The following is a 16,072-nucleotide window of genomic DNA, read 5'->3' as shown; positions in this document are numbered from 1 at the left end:
GCCAGAGAATTCCATGGGTTTTTATATACCAAAACAAATGCAGTCTGTGGTCATACAAGCCAAAAACATTTCCCACAACCCTCAGAGTCACAAGCTTGAGGCTATGTGTAATGTATTCTCCCACAGAAAGGTATTATAATCACTCATGGGGGCAGCAAACCTGGGAAAGTGAGTATCCAAGAGTGTGTGTGTGTGAGAGCTGTGGTGTGTTTTATGTCGACTGGGAGGCCGGTGGCTCCTGAATTGGCCCAGTGTGACTTCAGGAAAAACGTAGAGAATGAGAGGTTTAGAACATCCCGTCAGTGCCTTTGAACTTTGCACACAAACACACACACACACACACACACACACACACACACACACACACACACACACACACACACACACACACACACACACACACACACACACACACACACACACACACACACACACACACGCATGCACAGTGGCCTCCCCTAAAATAAACTACTGTAGCAGCTGTTGCTAATCAGAACAAATGTGTAGTGTCAGCATGTGTGTGTGTGCAGTGTTAGTGCATTGAAACGAAGAACATTTGTGTCACTATGCAATCAGAATCGTCTAGTATGAGATAAATCTCAGACTTTCAGAAACTCCTAAAAGCAAAACATTGTTTTTCAGTTTTGCAGTAATTTCACAGTTGCGGTACAGCTTCCACAAATCCTTCAGATGTGTCTGGCAAAGACATCTCTTCGTCCTCCCCATCTGCATCCAGCTGTGGTATAACGGGTCCTGTCTTGGGAAGCCTGAGTAAACACGTCCACAGTGAACCACTTTTTGGAAACCCCTTCATCTGCCTGCGGGGCTTCCATCCATCTCCCGTGATGGTGTATTCAAGAGTTAGCATGTGTTTCACAGTGAACACAGAGTCCCCCCTTATCACTGCAGAGAACAGCGCCCCCTTGCTGTTGATGTAGTGTCCGGGCATGGCTGTCCACTGGCCTGTCGTGATGTTGTAGCTGTCCATTAGACAGCGCAGGAAGTCGTCACACGGCCCATTGCGCATCACATATAAATTATCTCTGTGGGCTACCATGCAGTGACCATAGCTTTGAGGTTTGATCATGGTGGTTGCAAGTTTCCACTCGTCTTTCACTTGTATGTATTCATATATGTCTGTGGTGTCTGGTGGTATCCAGAAGCAAACAAACATCCGCCGTCTTGCAACAGCACATGCTGCAGATAGTACAGGTCTTGGTGCATGTTGTATAAATGTCCACTCCCCTTTCTCAACGTTGTAACTCTCTGCTGTGGAAATTGTCCGTTTTTGGAATTCGCCGCCAATGGCGTAGAGTCTGCCCTCATACCCTAGCAGGGTGAAGTCATATCTTAGTTGCTGGGGACCTGGAAGAACAGTCCAAACCCCTGACTCAGGGTTGTAGCAGAAGCTGCTGTCCACTGTGTCCTTACCGTAACCGTAAACTCCCCCCACGATGTACAATCGATTGTCAAGCACTGCCACTCCAGCCATGGAGGTGCTACAGAGAGTTGGGAGGTTTGTCAGATGCTTCCAATCTCCCTCTTTTTCATCAAGGTAGCAAACAACCCTAAAGGAGTCCTGTAGCAGTTCCATTGAAGGAGAGTGTGTGCCTAAAGCAATATAAGAAGCAGGAGACAATGATTGAGAATATTGAAGAAGGTCTTCAGGAATCAAACTCTCTGCTGCATCCTTCAAATCATCAAAAGCGTCACGAAGGAAAAGAGCAGCATTGTGAAAGAGTGCATGCACCCCGAAGATGGAGGCTGCATGGTAAAGCAAGAGGCAGTTGTCTGAGTCAATAATGTCACAAAGGTGCTGCACCAAACATGCAACCTGCAGGAATGCAGCACACTCTACAGCTTCTACAAGCTCATCTGGGTCACTGATAGCAGGGACCTCTCCCCTGCAGACACCAAGGGCAATGAGGAAACCCCTTGCATGCACTCCTCCCTTCAGGTAGAGCTCGTCCTGGTGACATTCCGTCATCCCAGAGTGAAAGAGGGCAGAGAAGTAGTTGCTGTATCTCACGAGCAAGGCCCGCTCCACAGTGAACCAGCTCTCCTCCACCCTCACTCTCACCCAGCCCGTCTGGTGCTCTCTATCCTCCAGATCAAGGGTCACATTCTCTGCACGAATATCCGGGTTGACTCCCAGGCCTTCAGGCACTTCCATGATCTCTTAAACCCAAGTCTGTTCTCTTCCTAAATCAGGCTCTCAAGTGACAACGCAGCGTGTATCTCGACTGTTTCGCCACTTTTTCCGCAGAACTGGACGGTAAATAAAGGTTGGTGAGACTTCCATTGCGCCCTGTCTGCATGGTCTGAAAATAGAGTTGTACTATAGATAGCAGCTATGCCACTCGCAAGAGCCAGGCAGGGAAAGGAAAACTGTTGACATGCACACCAAGCGGTACTGTGGCTGCCGGCAACTGGCGATTATCATAGCCGCAATATAATTGGTGAGCATAAGTATTTGCTGAATTATTCATGATTACATTACCTGCCAGCACTGCCCCTTAGAATTTGTTTCTGCCTCCCCAACTGGCTTTTTCCCTATTTTCATTCAGGCTTCAAATATAATTAGAACAGGTTTCATTTTAGTGTTTCTAACCAAAAATATACTATGTTACAAGTGGTGGAGTGATAGCAGAGGCCAAGAGAGTTCTCCTGAATCTAGCTGTCCAAAGCCGATTATTTTTATCACTACCTTCTCCTCTGCTCTGAGCTCCCAGCAGGCTTTCGGATACACTCTGTGTGTGTGTGTGTGTGTGTGTGTGTGTGTGTGTGTGTGTGTGCTTTTGCTGTGTCGGATTCTTGGCATGGGAACCAGGGATTTTCCATGTTGCTCTGACTGTTCGTTTTTTGGGCTCTTTTTCCCACTCTTTACTCAAAGCCCCTCCACCACACCCCTATTCCTCCTTCGCTGCCCCTGTCTTTGCTTTGTTATTTATGCTTTGACTCCTCGATCCACTCCTTCTACCCAATGTTTCTGTGGTGAGGATGTGTGTGAATGTGTGTGTGAGAAGTGAAAGGAAAGGGCTAAAGTGACTATTAGAGAGCTGGAGTGATTGCAGTCTTCTGGGACAAAAAAAAATACACTTACAGACACACACACACACACACACACACACACACACACACACACCTGTCGGCATGTTCTTTTCCCTTCTAGGTTTAATATCAGTCCAGCTGGTCTGAGGAATGGCTCACTATACTCCTCTTTAACCTTGGCTCAAAGAACAGGCAAATTTAGTTTTTTGGAGATGAGGGAAACGGAGAGAGAAAAGGAAAGAAGATAGAGATACGGGTGGGTGGGCAGTCGGGTGGCTGTTGCTGCTGCTCTGGAATGCCTGGCTCTTTGTTTTAATTAACAACAGATGCCTGAACTGCTGTTGTTGTTTCACTGTGGAGCAGTTTACACTGTAAGTGCTGTTGTGTGTCTATGTGCGTGTACTTTTCTCAGAGGAAACACTTTTTCTTATGAAATTCCTTTGTAGCTGTTTCTCTTACTTTTGGGGTCATGTAATCTCAAAACTCTCTTTAATGGTCATTCAAATAAATGAAGTCTAGTTTTTGGCCATATCAAAACCACAAAATGACACAACATACCCTCTTGTTTGTTGAGATTTTGTTTCAAGGTTTTTAATAGATTATCATTTAATTTAACTAATTCATCATTAAAAAACGACTTATATTAATCAGCAAGCACAGTGCTGTGGAGATAGGTCTGGCAATTCGAGACTAATCAGCAAGTAATATATTAAAGTCAGTGACACATATTTTATTGGATCCCTTGATCCGAAGGCTTATTTATGTCCATAATTGTGAAATTGGCTTAATTCTGTTCCTCTGTGATTGGTGGCATCATCCATCTTGTTCTGTATACACCAGGCCTGCGTCTGATAAAAACAATTAAGCGTTGTCCCTTCTAACTTATTTACAGTATTTATAGGGCTCAGTCGTAGTCATAGACTTTTTCCATGACAGACATTCTGGCTTGTTATCGGTGTAACTGATATCATTAATGATGGTTCTGTTCGACTTCACTGTTGAGCCACTATGCACAAAACTACTAGCACACCTAAATGAGTAATTAGTTACACCTACAGTATGTTTGACAAGCCAGGAACATAAGTTTAACCTTCTCAGTTTATTTGGTCATATTATGTTTTTTTAAATTTATATTTGCTCAGCATTGCATCATTTTGATAAGAGAAACCTGTCAAAGTCATATTATATTCTTACATTTGTATTTGCTGACACTTGCATTATGAAAAATCTTCAACAGCTCCAACTGATGTTACTCTCGTTAAACCGCAGTGATAATACTCCCACTCATTTCTTTGTGGATCCTTTCCCGCACTCTCTGGCATAGGCTAATAACAGAAAAACAAGTATTTGTCACTGTGACTGTATGCTTACCGTGACATGACGCCTGTTATTATGACAGATTATTGCATCTGCTATGTATTACTGGAAATGTGTAAGATATGGTGGGAAAGGAGCTCACAAGCAGGGAATTCCCAGTTTACTGGGATCTGACTGTCTCTGACAGCCCACATCAGAAATGATGATTTTTATCCAGATTTTTTTTTCAGTATTTTGTTGGTCTGTAAATCTAAACTTAACCAGTAATGTTATTACCACTATACCACCAACACAATATATTATTGCCTCTTTTGTCTTTAATTTGATTCATTTTTCTTTTATAGAGAGTAAGCATTGCTACACACCAAACATCATCAAACTCCCAAAGTTGATTTCAGAGTCATATTACAGGAAGGGAATAGCTTTTGCTGTATCAAACATTGAAGGGAAGCAGTTTTGACCAGCTGATTTCCACCCTTGATTAAACAAACTCTAATCGTATGAGATACTTTAAGATGTTCAACTCATACACAGAAGTCACAGAGCCAGCCTCCCTCATGCATGGTTTGCATGATATATGCAGCTCCTCTGCTTAAGGGTTATATTTCATATTTCTATGATCTTGCAGAGAATGTGACAGCCTTGGTGAGAAGTAAAATGAATATGAAGTAATACAGACAGCGTGCTCAGATCATTGGCTGGAGGAAACATTAGACATAGTTAAGAAATCGCTTTTTTGTCATTCAACTCGTAGGGTTTCACAGAGTTCACTTCAGAAAAACTTAAAAAGTAAATCCAGCAAGACTTCTGTGACTGCTGCGTCCTTAGGTGACTTATCCTACATGTTTTGCCTTTGCCACATTAACAGAATAGTTGAAATCATATTACATAATAATATGTAAGAAGGTATACATTACATCTTTCTCCATCATTCATCTCTTTGCTTCATGTTGTTTTTCTCTTTACACTGGAAAGAATACACCGATTAAATCTTCACTGGCAGCTTGGGAATTTTTAGAGCTGGTATGTCATCTTAGTTGTAGTATGTACCAAGGCAAAACTTGCATATCGCCCATCTTGCCGCCATGGATATGTGATAGCTTGAGACATGTGGTCACAGGTTGAGGAGATAAAGAAGAAATTCATACTGGTGGGAAGTTTGTGTTTCAACATACTGTTTCAGCATGAGTCAGAAAGTCAGCTTTCAGTGCAAAGAGGGACAGTCCCCCCCCCCAAAATCAAAAATACATATTTTTTTTCCTCTTACCTGTAGTGCTATTTATCAATCTAGATTGTTTTGGTGTGAGTTGCCCAGTGTTGGAGATATCAACCATAGGGATGTCTGCCAAAAAATTTAACAGCAATGTTTCTTTCCAGAAATCATGACCCAGTTACTCAAGATAATCCACAGACCATTGCATAAAAGTAGAATTTATAAATCCAGGATAACTGGAATATCCCGGCTTAATCCCTTATCCTGGTTTTGTGCAATAGCCCTCAGATGGTAAGTAGTTTCATGTAGGAACTATTTTCTTTCTACCGAGCTACACCCATCAACCACATCACCACTCGGTTGTGCTCCTGACAGCACAAGATGTAAACATTAATGGCATCCTCCATGGCTGAGCTGTAGCGGTAGCTAGCTCAGGTGAACTAGCAGTATTGAACTACTATTGCACAGCAAGTCGGGGGCCATCTAGTTCCATTATATTCGAGAGAAGGCACGGCTGATATCTCCAACACTCACACCAAATATTTTCAAAACTCACACCAAAACCATCTAGATTGATAAATAGCACTACAGGTAAGAGGAAAAACATGTATTTTTGATTTAGGGGTAAACTTTCCCTTCAAATATAAGCACCTAACGATGTAATTCCAGTGTGACCTTTAAATAAACTGCAAACCAGGAACATAAGTAAAACCTAAACTTAAACTGGAACTTGATAAGTAAGCTGTTTAAAGACTGGCTGCAGAATAGCCATTGTGCACAATTTCACAATTCCACAGAGAGTAAATCTGTGTTTATCTACCAAATAACTGACTGTATCCCTGAAAAATTCCTTTATAGTGAGTGTGATGTGGTTTTCTCCAAAATTTGCAGTAATTGTGCACCAGATGTGTGGATGTATGACACCCTACAAGATGAAGATCAGCAAAATTGTTGCCAAGTGATAGATGATGATACACAAACCTTCAAGTTTAATAGTCTAGCTCATGGCATGTCATCCTACATGCTAAGAAATGCCAACAAGTCTTTTGCATTTTTTACATTCATATTTGACAAACTGAATTCAAACATACAGTTTGTTTAACGGTTTAAAGGTTGTATTCAATGAAATACTTCAAGATTCACAACTTAAGGAAAGCTAAATAAGAAAAGTAATGACAGATGTCTCCAAAAATTTACTTTGGATCATGTAGCTGATCATAAAAGTAATGGAGATATTCTAAATGAATTGAGACACACAGCAGAGAGTCTGGTGGTTTCCAGCAGTATGGGAAGGGGCAGACAGACTGTCTTTACCACACAGGAGATATGAAGAAAGACAGAAGTGAAGCCAGACTGCGCTACGCACGCAAGCAAGCACACGCACACGCACACACACACACACACACACACACACACGCACACACACACACACACACACACACACACACACACACACACACACACACATTAAAATACATGCTCTCCCTCTTTTTTCCATGCTTACAGACATATACTCCTCCCTGAAGGCAAACATGTAACTCTTTATTGCACAGGGTCAGCCGAGGATTGGTTACATGAGGAATTCCCTACTTACTCCTGAAGTGACAGCTGAATTAGCCACATGTTCAGCCTGGTCGAAGAACACATGTTGATAATGTGCGTGTGGATGTGCGTGAATGTGTATTGTTGTTGTCATGACCTGGCTCAAAGGTATGACAAAAGGTGGAGAACACACGTTTGCTCAATTAAATTAAATGAACTCAAATAAACAAAGTTAAACGTGCTATCAGTTTATCAGTCGTGTGTAGTGTATAGATGTGTGAAGGTGTAGTGATGTAAGAGAGCAAAAGTAACTCAACCAAAGTCCAAACAAACCAAGCAACCTTGGTGAGGGAGAGAGAGCGAGTGACTGCCCAGGCACTCCTATTCATGGACATGTGAGCAATCAACTCATCCAGTTGTTAATCATCAGTCCTATATTAGCCAATCCCCAGATCCCAGCAACCAAAGCGACTTGGAATAGGTCTTGAGGCCTATGAGCCGTCACATTGTTAACCTGGACATTTTCCTCTTCAGGGCATTCATTAAACATACTTATATGGAGGCTGCCATGTCCCTTAAGTTGATAGATAAAAACGCCAAATCTTAAATCCCTTCACCCCTCTCTCATCCTCCTTTTATCCGTCAGGGTGTGGTGGGTCGGGAGCCGTTCCCCTTACCTGCAGTCCCTGCTCCAGCCTGTATAGACACTTCAGAGAGTTACTACGAGGAGGCTCAGCCCTATGAGGAAGCTTTCAATGGTAAGAACTCTTTCTTCTCACCCATACCTGTTTCACAGGAACACATCTTGGTATACTCTCAGTGAGGCCAAACTGAAGGATTGCCAGATTATCTCGATTGCTACACTACTCCTGCAACGGATGCTGTATCTAAAAGCTCACCGTCATGAGGCCATTACCAGAACCCCTGCTTAAAAAAGAATATCCTTTTCACGTCTATTGTAGCTGTATTTTCAGACCCAAACCAATGACTTGCGTGCATCATTTGTCAGGACAGTCATCTGCTCTGTTGTGTTTCTTGTTCTTCAGAAAACCAGAGCCTCTGAGATGTTAACCATGATAGAAAAACCCAGACACAATAGTGACACTTGCTTACGTACATATTCTCATCAGAACAGAGTCTGGTGTTGAGAAAGCGGTTTCATGCCCTGCAACATGTACACCGCGATAAAAACACAAGCTGTGAGACACCATGACCCCATTCTATGTGAAGCTTTGTTCTGCTGTGACGGCGCAGTAGCATGTGAGGCTGTGGTAAATAGGTTACCTTAATTGCTCATATATAACACAATAAGACACAACACACTTTTGTGCATTGCTGAAAGCTAGAATACCTTCCGTAGTATTTCATAATTGCTGCACTGGTTAAACATGATTATATGACAGCCGTGGAGTCGTGGATTGGCCAGAGGATGCATGTTATTGTTCACACAACCTCATCATGAGCAATAAGCAATATTTTTAATTATAGGCAAGTTTTGATATTTTATGATATACCCCCAAAAGTTCATTAGGCCTACACAGTTTAATTTGACTTTTTTATATTTATCTTTTCTATAAATATTTTTAAAGGCACTTTTCCCTTGGATTTTTCCCTATCTTGCCTTCTTCTTCTTCTTCTTCTTCTTCTTCTTCTGTCTTTGTTTCTTTTGGTGTTGTGTAGATCTGGACTGTTTCGGCCTCCGCTCAGGGCCCTGGATGCGAGTGCAGAGCTCTGACAGTGTGGTCTATGCTGTTATCAACAGGGGTAGCTACCCTTCTATCACTGGAAGCGCGTGTTTATGTATGGCAGGCATGTGCACGGGCCAGTCAGCATGCCCTCAGCCCTCATTGTCCAGCATGACCAAGCGTCTTGCATGTAGTGAAACAACTTCATGACTTGCTTACAAAAGTCATCAATCAATCCCATCTCATCATTTTCCTCCATTTGTTGTTTTCCTTTTCATCGTATCTTTTTCCTGTCACCATCTTTCATCAATACTTTAACAGCTCATTTGCAGCCTGCCTGTTGCAAGGAAATCCTCTTCCATTGAAGAAGGTCATCGTGGTCAAGAAGTCAGCCTCAAGCTCATTTAACAGTGTGTGTTGCTGCTACTCATGCCCTCCCCACCTCTTTGTTTTAGTTTCTTATCAGTGTCTGATTTTTGTTTCCTAGATGACGGGGACGCAGTTAGCAGTTCGTACGAGTCCTACGATGAGGAGGAAGTGATCACCAGAGAAAAGTCACCGTCACCGTCAGCACAGCACCAGTGGCCGTCAGCAGAGGCGTCCATTGAGCTCATGAAGGACGCTCAGATCTGTGCCTTCCTGTGGAGGAAGAAGTGGCTGGGCCAGTGGGCCAAACAGCTGTGTGTCATCAAAGACCATCGCCTGCTGGTAGGTAGAAGATTACGTGAAAATCGGAATTAAAGCCCCGCTGAGGTTTAGTGTACAAGAATTAAGGTCATGACCAAAGAAGGTTTTATAAACGTGGTTTGCTTATTACAGTTCATTGTAACTCAACATGGAAAAAGACTAAAATAAGCAAAACCTCAAAATATATTTAAAACTCACTGAGACTTAGCTGTCACATGCTGTCCTTGTTTTGCCACTTATTTTTAGAATGGAAAATATGAATCCGATAAATCAACCTTTAGACAAATGTAGTAGTAGAACAGTCAGTATTATGGTTCTCTCCTCGTTTGGTCTTAGAATGATGTGAAAGGCCCTCATGCCAAGCCTAAATGCACAATACCAGTGGCCTGGACCTGGGACATTAATAAATATTAAAACATTTTGGGAAATAATTGTTCCCAAGTGTCCAAGAATTCAATTAATGCAGATTTAAGCACAGAGCTGGAGCTCTGAGGTGATTAGCCTAGCTTAGCATAAAGACTAGAGGCAGGGTAAAACAGAGTCAAAAATATGCCTTAAAAATAACAAAATACCTCTAAACCTCACTAATTAACAAACTGTATCCTATTTGTATGTATTGCTGTAACTAAATTTCTTGATAAACATTACCTGGGCTTAGTTACTTCCCTTCTCTTTTGGAATAACAACACGGATAGTATCTGCCAGTACGTGTTAAACTGTCCAGCGGGTGCCTGCAGTCAGAACTTGTACAATCATAACGTCCAGTGTTACCTCTGCCTCTCTCAGTGCTATAAGAGCTCCAAGGAGCAGACGCCTCTGCTGGATGTGAGTCTGCTGGGATGCAGCGTGGTCTACAAGGAGAAGCAGCTGAAGAGGAAAGAGCACAAACTGAAGATTATTCCGGTGGGAGGGGAGGCCATCGTGCTGGGCCTACAGAGCAAGGAGCAGACTGAGCAGTGGCTGAGGGTAAGACTCAAAAACCGTGTGGGGCTGTGTTTTACAATTATGTTTTTATCATATGTTAATTAAAAGGAATCGGTCGACATTAATCAGCCTCTTGTACATTAGGTGATTCAAGAGATCAGTCCCAAGCCGGCTGAAAACTGTGACTCCCAGCACTCGGTGTCCGACTCCCCAAGGCTCATTTGTTCAAGGGTACACTTGCTTCAAACTTTTGTACTTTAGAGTTTTTGTCATAATTTGTATCTCTGATGAACATGCCTCCTAAATAACCTAAAATGTTAAATCTGAACTTTCAGGGAGAACTGAGTGAGAGATACTCAGTGGCTTCAGAGAGCGGCAGCAGCACTGACAGCCATGCTGAGACTCCCGAAAACAAAGATGGTGAGTCACTCCTTAGCGTTATTTCAATCAGTCCAAAATATTGTCCAGCTGCGAGTATCTTAGAACGAAAATGTCAAGAACTGTTCTCTTCCCCTCCACAGTGAAGAAAAAATGTGGTGCAGGTTTGAAGTTTAGCAACCTCATGAACATTGGCAAGAAGAAAACCTCCTCGTTGGAAAGCCAAGAGAAATGTGTGGACACCTCAGGTGAGCAGAGCTCTACTGTACATGTTGGGCCAGATTATAAAATCCCAAAACATGTACTGATTGTCCCTCAGATGCGGTTCCTATCCTTTGACATAGTTACTTTCTTGGTATTCGAGCCAGCGGGGGCCGTCTGGTGAAGGTCTCTATGTGTAGTTATTTTATACCAGACTAAACATGTCAATATTTTCCCTTATGTAGCCTTCTGATTAAAAAATTGTTATTAGACACTCTTATAAGAAAACTCTGGGGTCTTCAGCACTTTACATTTAATCTGGAGAATTAGCCTCATAGCTTTAAACGAAAAAGCTACACACTTGACACAGAACATTTGATCATTTTCAGCCAACAAAAAATAACCAATAATAGTCAATGAGTTTATGACAATACACATAGATAACCATTGTTAAGGTCTAATGGCCATGGAACTAGTTTTGGTTAACATAAACATCACAGGTACCTCACGATTAAGTTACCTCCTCTTTTCTCCATCAGGCTACCTCAATGTGTTGGTGAACAGCCAATGGCGGACCTGCTGGTGTCTTATAAAGAACGGGCAGCTATGGTTTTACCAGGACAAGGGCAAGAACAAAGTGAGCCAGCCAGCTGTGACCCTGGGGGGCTGCAGTGTTTTGACAGACCCCAGCCCCGAGCACCTGTACTCCTTTAGGATCGACATGGACGGCACACAGCTGGCGACCCTAGAGGTAGACACCCACTGTCTTTTCTGCTGCTTTGCAACATTGCTGGATCTGAATAAACGGTTTGACACTTTAACGCACAATGGTTTGACACCCTGATGTCTTTGACCGCCCGGTGACGGGTGTCAGTTGGTTGGGGGGTGGTTTGGTGGGTTACAAGTACTGTGCGTTTCCGGTCTTCCCGTTTGCCTCAGATGAGAGCTCACTTCAGCGTTACTCTGTAGGAGAGGACGGGCTGCTGGTAATCTGAGAAATAACCAGAAATCTAACATGTTTGGAGAAAAAACAAATGTCAGCATCTCTCAAAAAGAGAAATGGTGTACAGCTTCTTATAGGAAACTCAAACATGTCCTCATTTGAAAATCACTTTCTGCTGACATCTAACTTAGCATGTGTAATATACACAAGGGTGGTCTGCGTGTTTGTGTGCATATGTGTGTGTGTGTGTGTGTGTGTGAAGGGTGTGGATGTACTGGGATTTTGGGGACTAATGCTACGCCCTTTTCCATTAGGTTTGCAGTACCACCCTGCTACAGTGCATATTTGGTCATGGAATTCAATGTTTAGTCTTGAGGTCTCTGATACATTTATAGGTGTTTTTTTATGTTTTTTATGTACAAATTGAAACTTCCCCAGTCAAGTATTTACCAAAACAAACAAAACAAAATTCAACAAGGTTATCACATATAAAGTATGTGCCAAAGCATCCTCTGTTGCTTGCCTGAATCTCCCCAAATAATAATAGGCTGTGAACATGTGCGTCTTTATGAAACGGGTGTAATTTAGTCTGGTTATTGTAAAGAGCCGTTTTATATGTATCAGTCACACTGAATAGTTGTCTGTTCTCAAACTGCAAATTGCTATTGCTTTTTAGATGAGTAGAACTGGTCAGTTGAGGATATTAGACATTTCAAGTCTTTAAAAGGTTTTGCATATTGAAATACTGCTGGGAACAAATGCGTTGGAAATAATTGTATTAATACAAAGTGACAGATGGCATGCAACATAAACCATGAGCTGGTTTTAAACTCTTGATGTTGCAAGTGCATGGTATGTACTGAATGAACTTTGATCCACTCTTTATTTTCCATCTCCTTTCTTCTTTTAGGCTAAGACGTCTGCAGACATGGGCCACTGGCTGGGCCTCTTGCTGTCACAGACGGGGAGCAAGACGGACCCCGAGGAGCTGACGTACGACTATGTCAACGCTGAGAGAATCTCCAGCATCGTCAATGCTGCCAAAGCTTCCTTATAGTAAGATCCTCACGTCTGTCCACTTAAAGTGCTCATATTATGCTTTTTGGGTTTCTCCCTTTCCTTTATTATGTGTCATATATCTTTTTTGTGCATGTTATAGGTTTACAAAGTGAAAAAGCTCAAAGTCCACCCAAAGGGACTTACCATCTCCAACAGAAAACACTGTTCACAAACTGCTCCAAACAGCTCTATTGTAGTCCAGGTCCAGCCTTTACTTCTGTGACAAACGTGCGTCACTTTGTAACACGTTATGATGCTCGCCTAGCTTCTAGCGTGGCACGCCCTCATACTCTGCTTCTGACTGGCTAGTAGTCCTTACCTAGCTACTGAGCATGTGAGACTCCCAACAAAGATGGAACAGAAGTGTGATGCCTCACTCGGTAGCTGAAACAGAGAGCTCAACACACAGGGTGAAAAGAGGAGCTGCAGCAATGTGCAGTACAACAAAAATAGTGTTTTTTTTAAAATAAAACCATGTAAACCTATTCTGATATAACCTCTAAATACAATTATGAACCTGAAAATGAGCATAATATGAGCACTTTAAACACTGGTCCCACTGCTGTATGCATGCTTTGGCACATTATTCAAGTGGCACCTCTCTGTGTATTTGTGTGTCTCTCTAGCTTGATGCAGAGGAGGTATTCAGAGCCAAACACCTACATAGACACCCTACCGTCCATCGCTCACAACTCTGATGAACTATATGATGATGTGGCGTCTCTAGCTGATCCAGAGGTATGTTATCTAGAGCCAAAACAACTGAGACATAAAACCCTGCAGCCTCTCTGCCTGGTTTTGATTTCAAATCAATTTTCAATTTCAGTTTCATTTTTACATGGACTCATTCAATCTGGCCACTTTCCATCTCATAACTTCCTCCTGTATAATACAGGATGCAGAAGAGGGCAACCTGCCAGACAGTGAGGACAACAATCCTCAGGAACATAATGAAACATGCACGCAGGACATCAAGGAGTCAGTGGGAGCAGAACAGGACATTGAAAACAGGGTTTACCTGGACCTAGTCCCTCTACGCTCCTTCCTCCATACGTCCAGTGGGGGTAAAGCCCTGCCTGCCAAAGAAACTTCTAGACATTCCCCAGTCCCAGAAGAAGACCAGAAGAACACCTCATCTCAAATGAAAGAGGTAGGCTCAGTAGTAGGGACTTATTTGCTGCATTTGGAGCAAATAGCTTTTTATTTTCTACTTAAATGTTATATTTTGTGCTTTAATTCTATATTTTATGCATTCATTTCCAGGTCATTTCAACTAATCGTACTGAGCCAGATTCAACACCTGTGTTCAATGGAACAAGTTCGACCTCTGTCAGCAAACCAGAACAAGAGCAACCCCCCACTCCACAGCAGCCACAACCAGTCAAGACCTCATCCCAAAGCCAGGATACCCCCAAGAGGACCAGTCTGGGAATCCCACAGGTCTTCAGCTCCTCCGGGGTACAGATCCATAAAGGCCCAACAGTTTCTGCTGGGCTTCCTCACAGTCCTCAACCCCTGCGGCCCAAGGCACATACCATAGGTGAGGACAAAAAAAAACAACCTTGGGTTTGCTGGGTCATGTGTTAAAAGACCCATCGGTATCACTATCACCACCTCCACGCACACTTTTAAGATATTTGTAAAGAACATTTTTAACATTAAGTGAAAAATTGTCTAAAACTATTTACATTTTAGTGAGTAAATGTAGCCATTTATTGTTTGCTGCTTCCCTTTCTCTGTAATTTTACGTTACTACAGCTCCCTCTAGTGAAAAGCTGCATCCTCTACAGTCAAAGGGACAGCTTCACAGTGGAATGCAGATTCATATTACAACAGAAATTAACTTTTTAATAATAAACGCATCTTTTTTTGTTTCTATTTTGGGGCAAATTTAATGATAAACATTGGATGTTGTTTTAATTGTGTATGAGCTCAAATTTACACAGTCTCAATCTTTTATTCCCAGGGTGTCCCGGTGCAGTCGAAGGAAAACTGGGCAAGAACCGCACAGAGGCAGACATGCGCCGCTACATCGATGAGCGCGACCGACTGGAGAGAGAGAGGGAGGAGATGAGGAGCAGTCTGGCAAACCTGAAGAAGGAGAGGAGGGAGGCCAAAGAGGAGCTTAGTGTCTGCCAAGGTACAGCTACACTTCCTGTGACACATTACTACTACTCCTGAAGGTTTACAGTGATCTGTGTGACTGATGGCTGTCTGTCACCCTCAGATCCCAAGCAGCGGGCCTCATTAGAAGGCTGTTTGAAACAGAAGGAGGAGGCGTGTCGGGAAGCAGAGCAACGCAGGGTAGAGGTGGAGCTACTATTGATGGAAGTGAAGGAAAGTCTGAAGAAGTTGGAGTCAGGGGCTTTCACACTGGGGACCACACTGGACAGCAGCCTCCAGGACACATCCACGGTTAGTGTACAGGTCATCCAGCTGAACACAGCAAACTGTGCCTTCCCCTCTCTATCAGAGCTGCTGTTTTCTTCACTCCCTAACTACCCTCTCAACCATTTTACCCTCAGCCTAAAGCAGTAACCCTGCCTGCTCCTCAGACATCATCATCATCCCCCCAACCCTACAACAGTAACGCCAATGCAGACCCAGCCTCCCCAGTCAACTCTGCCTCTGTGCTAAAGAACAGACCCGCCTCCATCATGGCCACCAAAGGAAAAGTCTTGCAGAAAGCTAAGGTGAGACCGTAGATTTCTACATACAGTGCCTTGCGAAAGTATTCGCCCCTTTGAACGTTTCGACCTTTTGCCACATTTCAGGCCTCAAACATAAAGATATAAAACTGTAATTTTTTGTGAAGAATCAACAACAAGTGGGTCCCAATTATGAAGTGGAACGAAATTCATTGGCTATTTCAAACTTTTTAACAAATGAAAAATTGAAAAAGTGCGTGCGCAAAATTATTCAGCCCCTTTACTTTCAGTGCAGCAAACTCTCTCCAGAAGTTCAGTGAGGATCTCTGAATGATCCAATGTTGACCTAAATGACTAATGATGATAAATAGAATCCAGCTGTGTGTAATCAAGTCTCCGTATAAATGCACCTGCTCTGTGATAG

General features: G+C 42.8%; 2 protein-coding genes across 2 annotated transcripts in view; one reads left to right on the top strand and one right to left on the bottom strand.

The window, feature by feature from the left end:
• Positions 1-16,072, top strand: part of afap1l2 (actin filament associated protein 1-like 2) — a 41,027-nt gene that overhangs the window by 23,065 nt on the left and 1,890 nt on the right. Inside the window, exons 5-18 of the mRNA XM_039787881.1 lie at positions 7,770-7,881; positions 9,296-9,516; positions 10,282-10,461; positions 10,564-10,650; positions 10,755-10,839; positions 10,941-11,045; positions 11,538-11,749; positions 12,852-12,997; positions 13,627-13,738; positions 13,896-14,150; positions 14,264-14,540; positions 14,967-15,140; positions 15,228-15,415; positions 15,526-15,693. Coding sequence (XP_039643815.1) covers positions 7,770-7,881; positions 9,296-9,516; positions 10,282-10,461; positions 10,564-10,650; positions 10,755-10,839; positions 10,941-11,045; positions 11,538-11,749; positions 12,852-12,997; positions 13,627-13,738; positions 13,896-14,150; positions 14,264-14,540; positions 14,967-15,140; positions 15,228-15,415; positions 15,526-15,693 — 2,322 coding nt within the window. The remainder of the gene's footprint in view (positions 1-7,769; positions 7,882-9,295; positions 9,517-10,281; positions 10,462-10,563; positions 10,651-10,754; positions 10,840-10,940; positions 11,046-11,537; positions 11,750-12,851; positions 12,998-13,626; positions 13,739-13,895; positions 14,151-14,263; positions 14,541-14,966; positions 15,141-15,227; positions 15,416-15,525; positions 15,694-16,072) is intronic.
• Positions 91-2,309, bottom strand: LOC120550917 (kelch repeat and BTB domain-containing protein 13). The gene has a single exon (XM_039787882.1). The coding sequence runs from the start codon at positions 2,171-2,173 to the stop codon at positions 656-658; it is 1,518 nt and encodes a 505-aa protein (XP_039643816.1). The 5' UTR covers positions 2,174-2,309; the 3' UTR covers positions 91-655.

Source organism: Perca fluviatilis, chromosome 21 (assembly GCF_010015445.1).
Source record: "Perca fluviatilis chromosome 21, GENO_Pfluv_1.0, whole genome shotgun sequence".
NCBI lineage: Eukaryota > Metazoa > Chordata > Actinopteri > Perciformes > Percidae > Perca > Perca fluviatilis.
This window is presented reverse-complemented; position numbering and strand designations above follow the sequence as displayed.

Coding starts and splice junctions, on each gene's coding strand:
- LOC120550917 (XM_039787882.1), bottom strand. CDS start 2,173: ATGGAAGTGCCTGAAGGCCTGGGAGTCAACCCGGATATTCGTGCAGAG.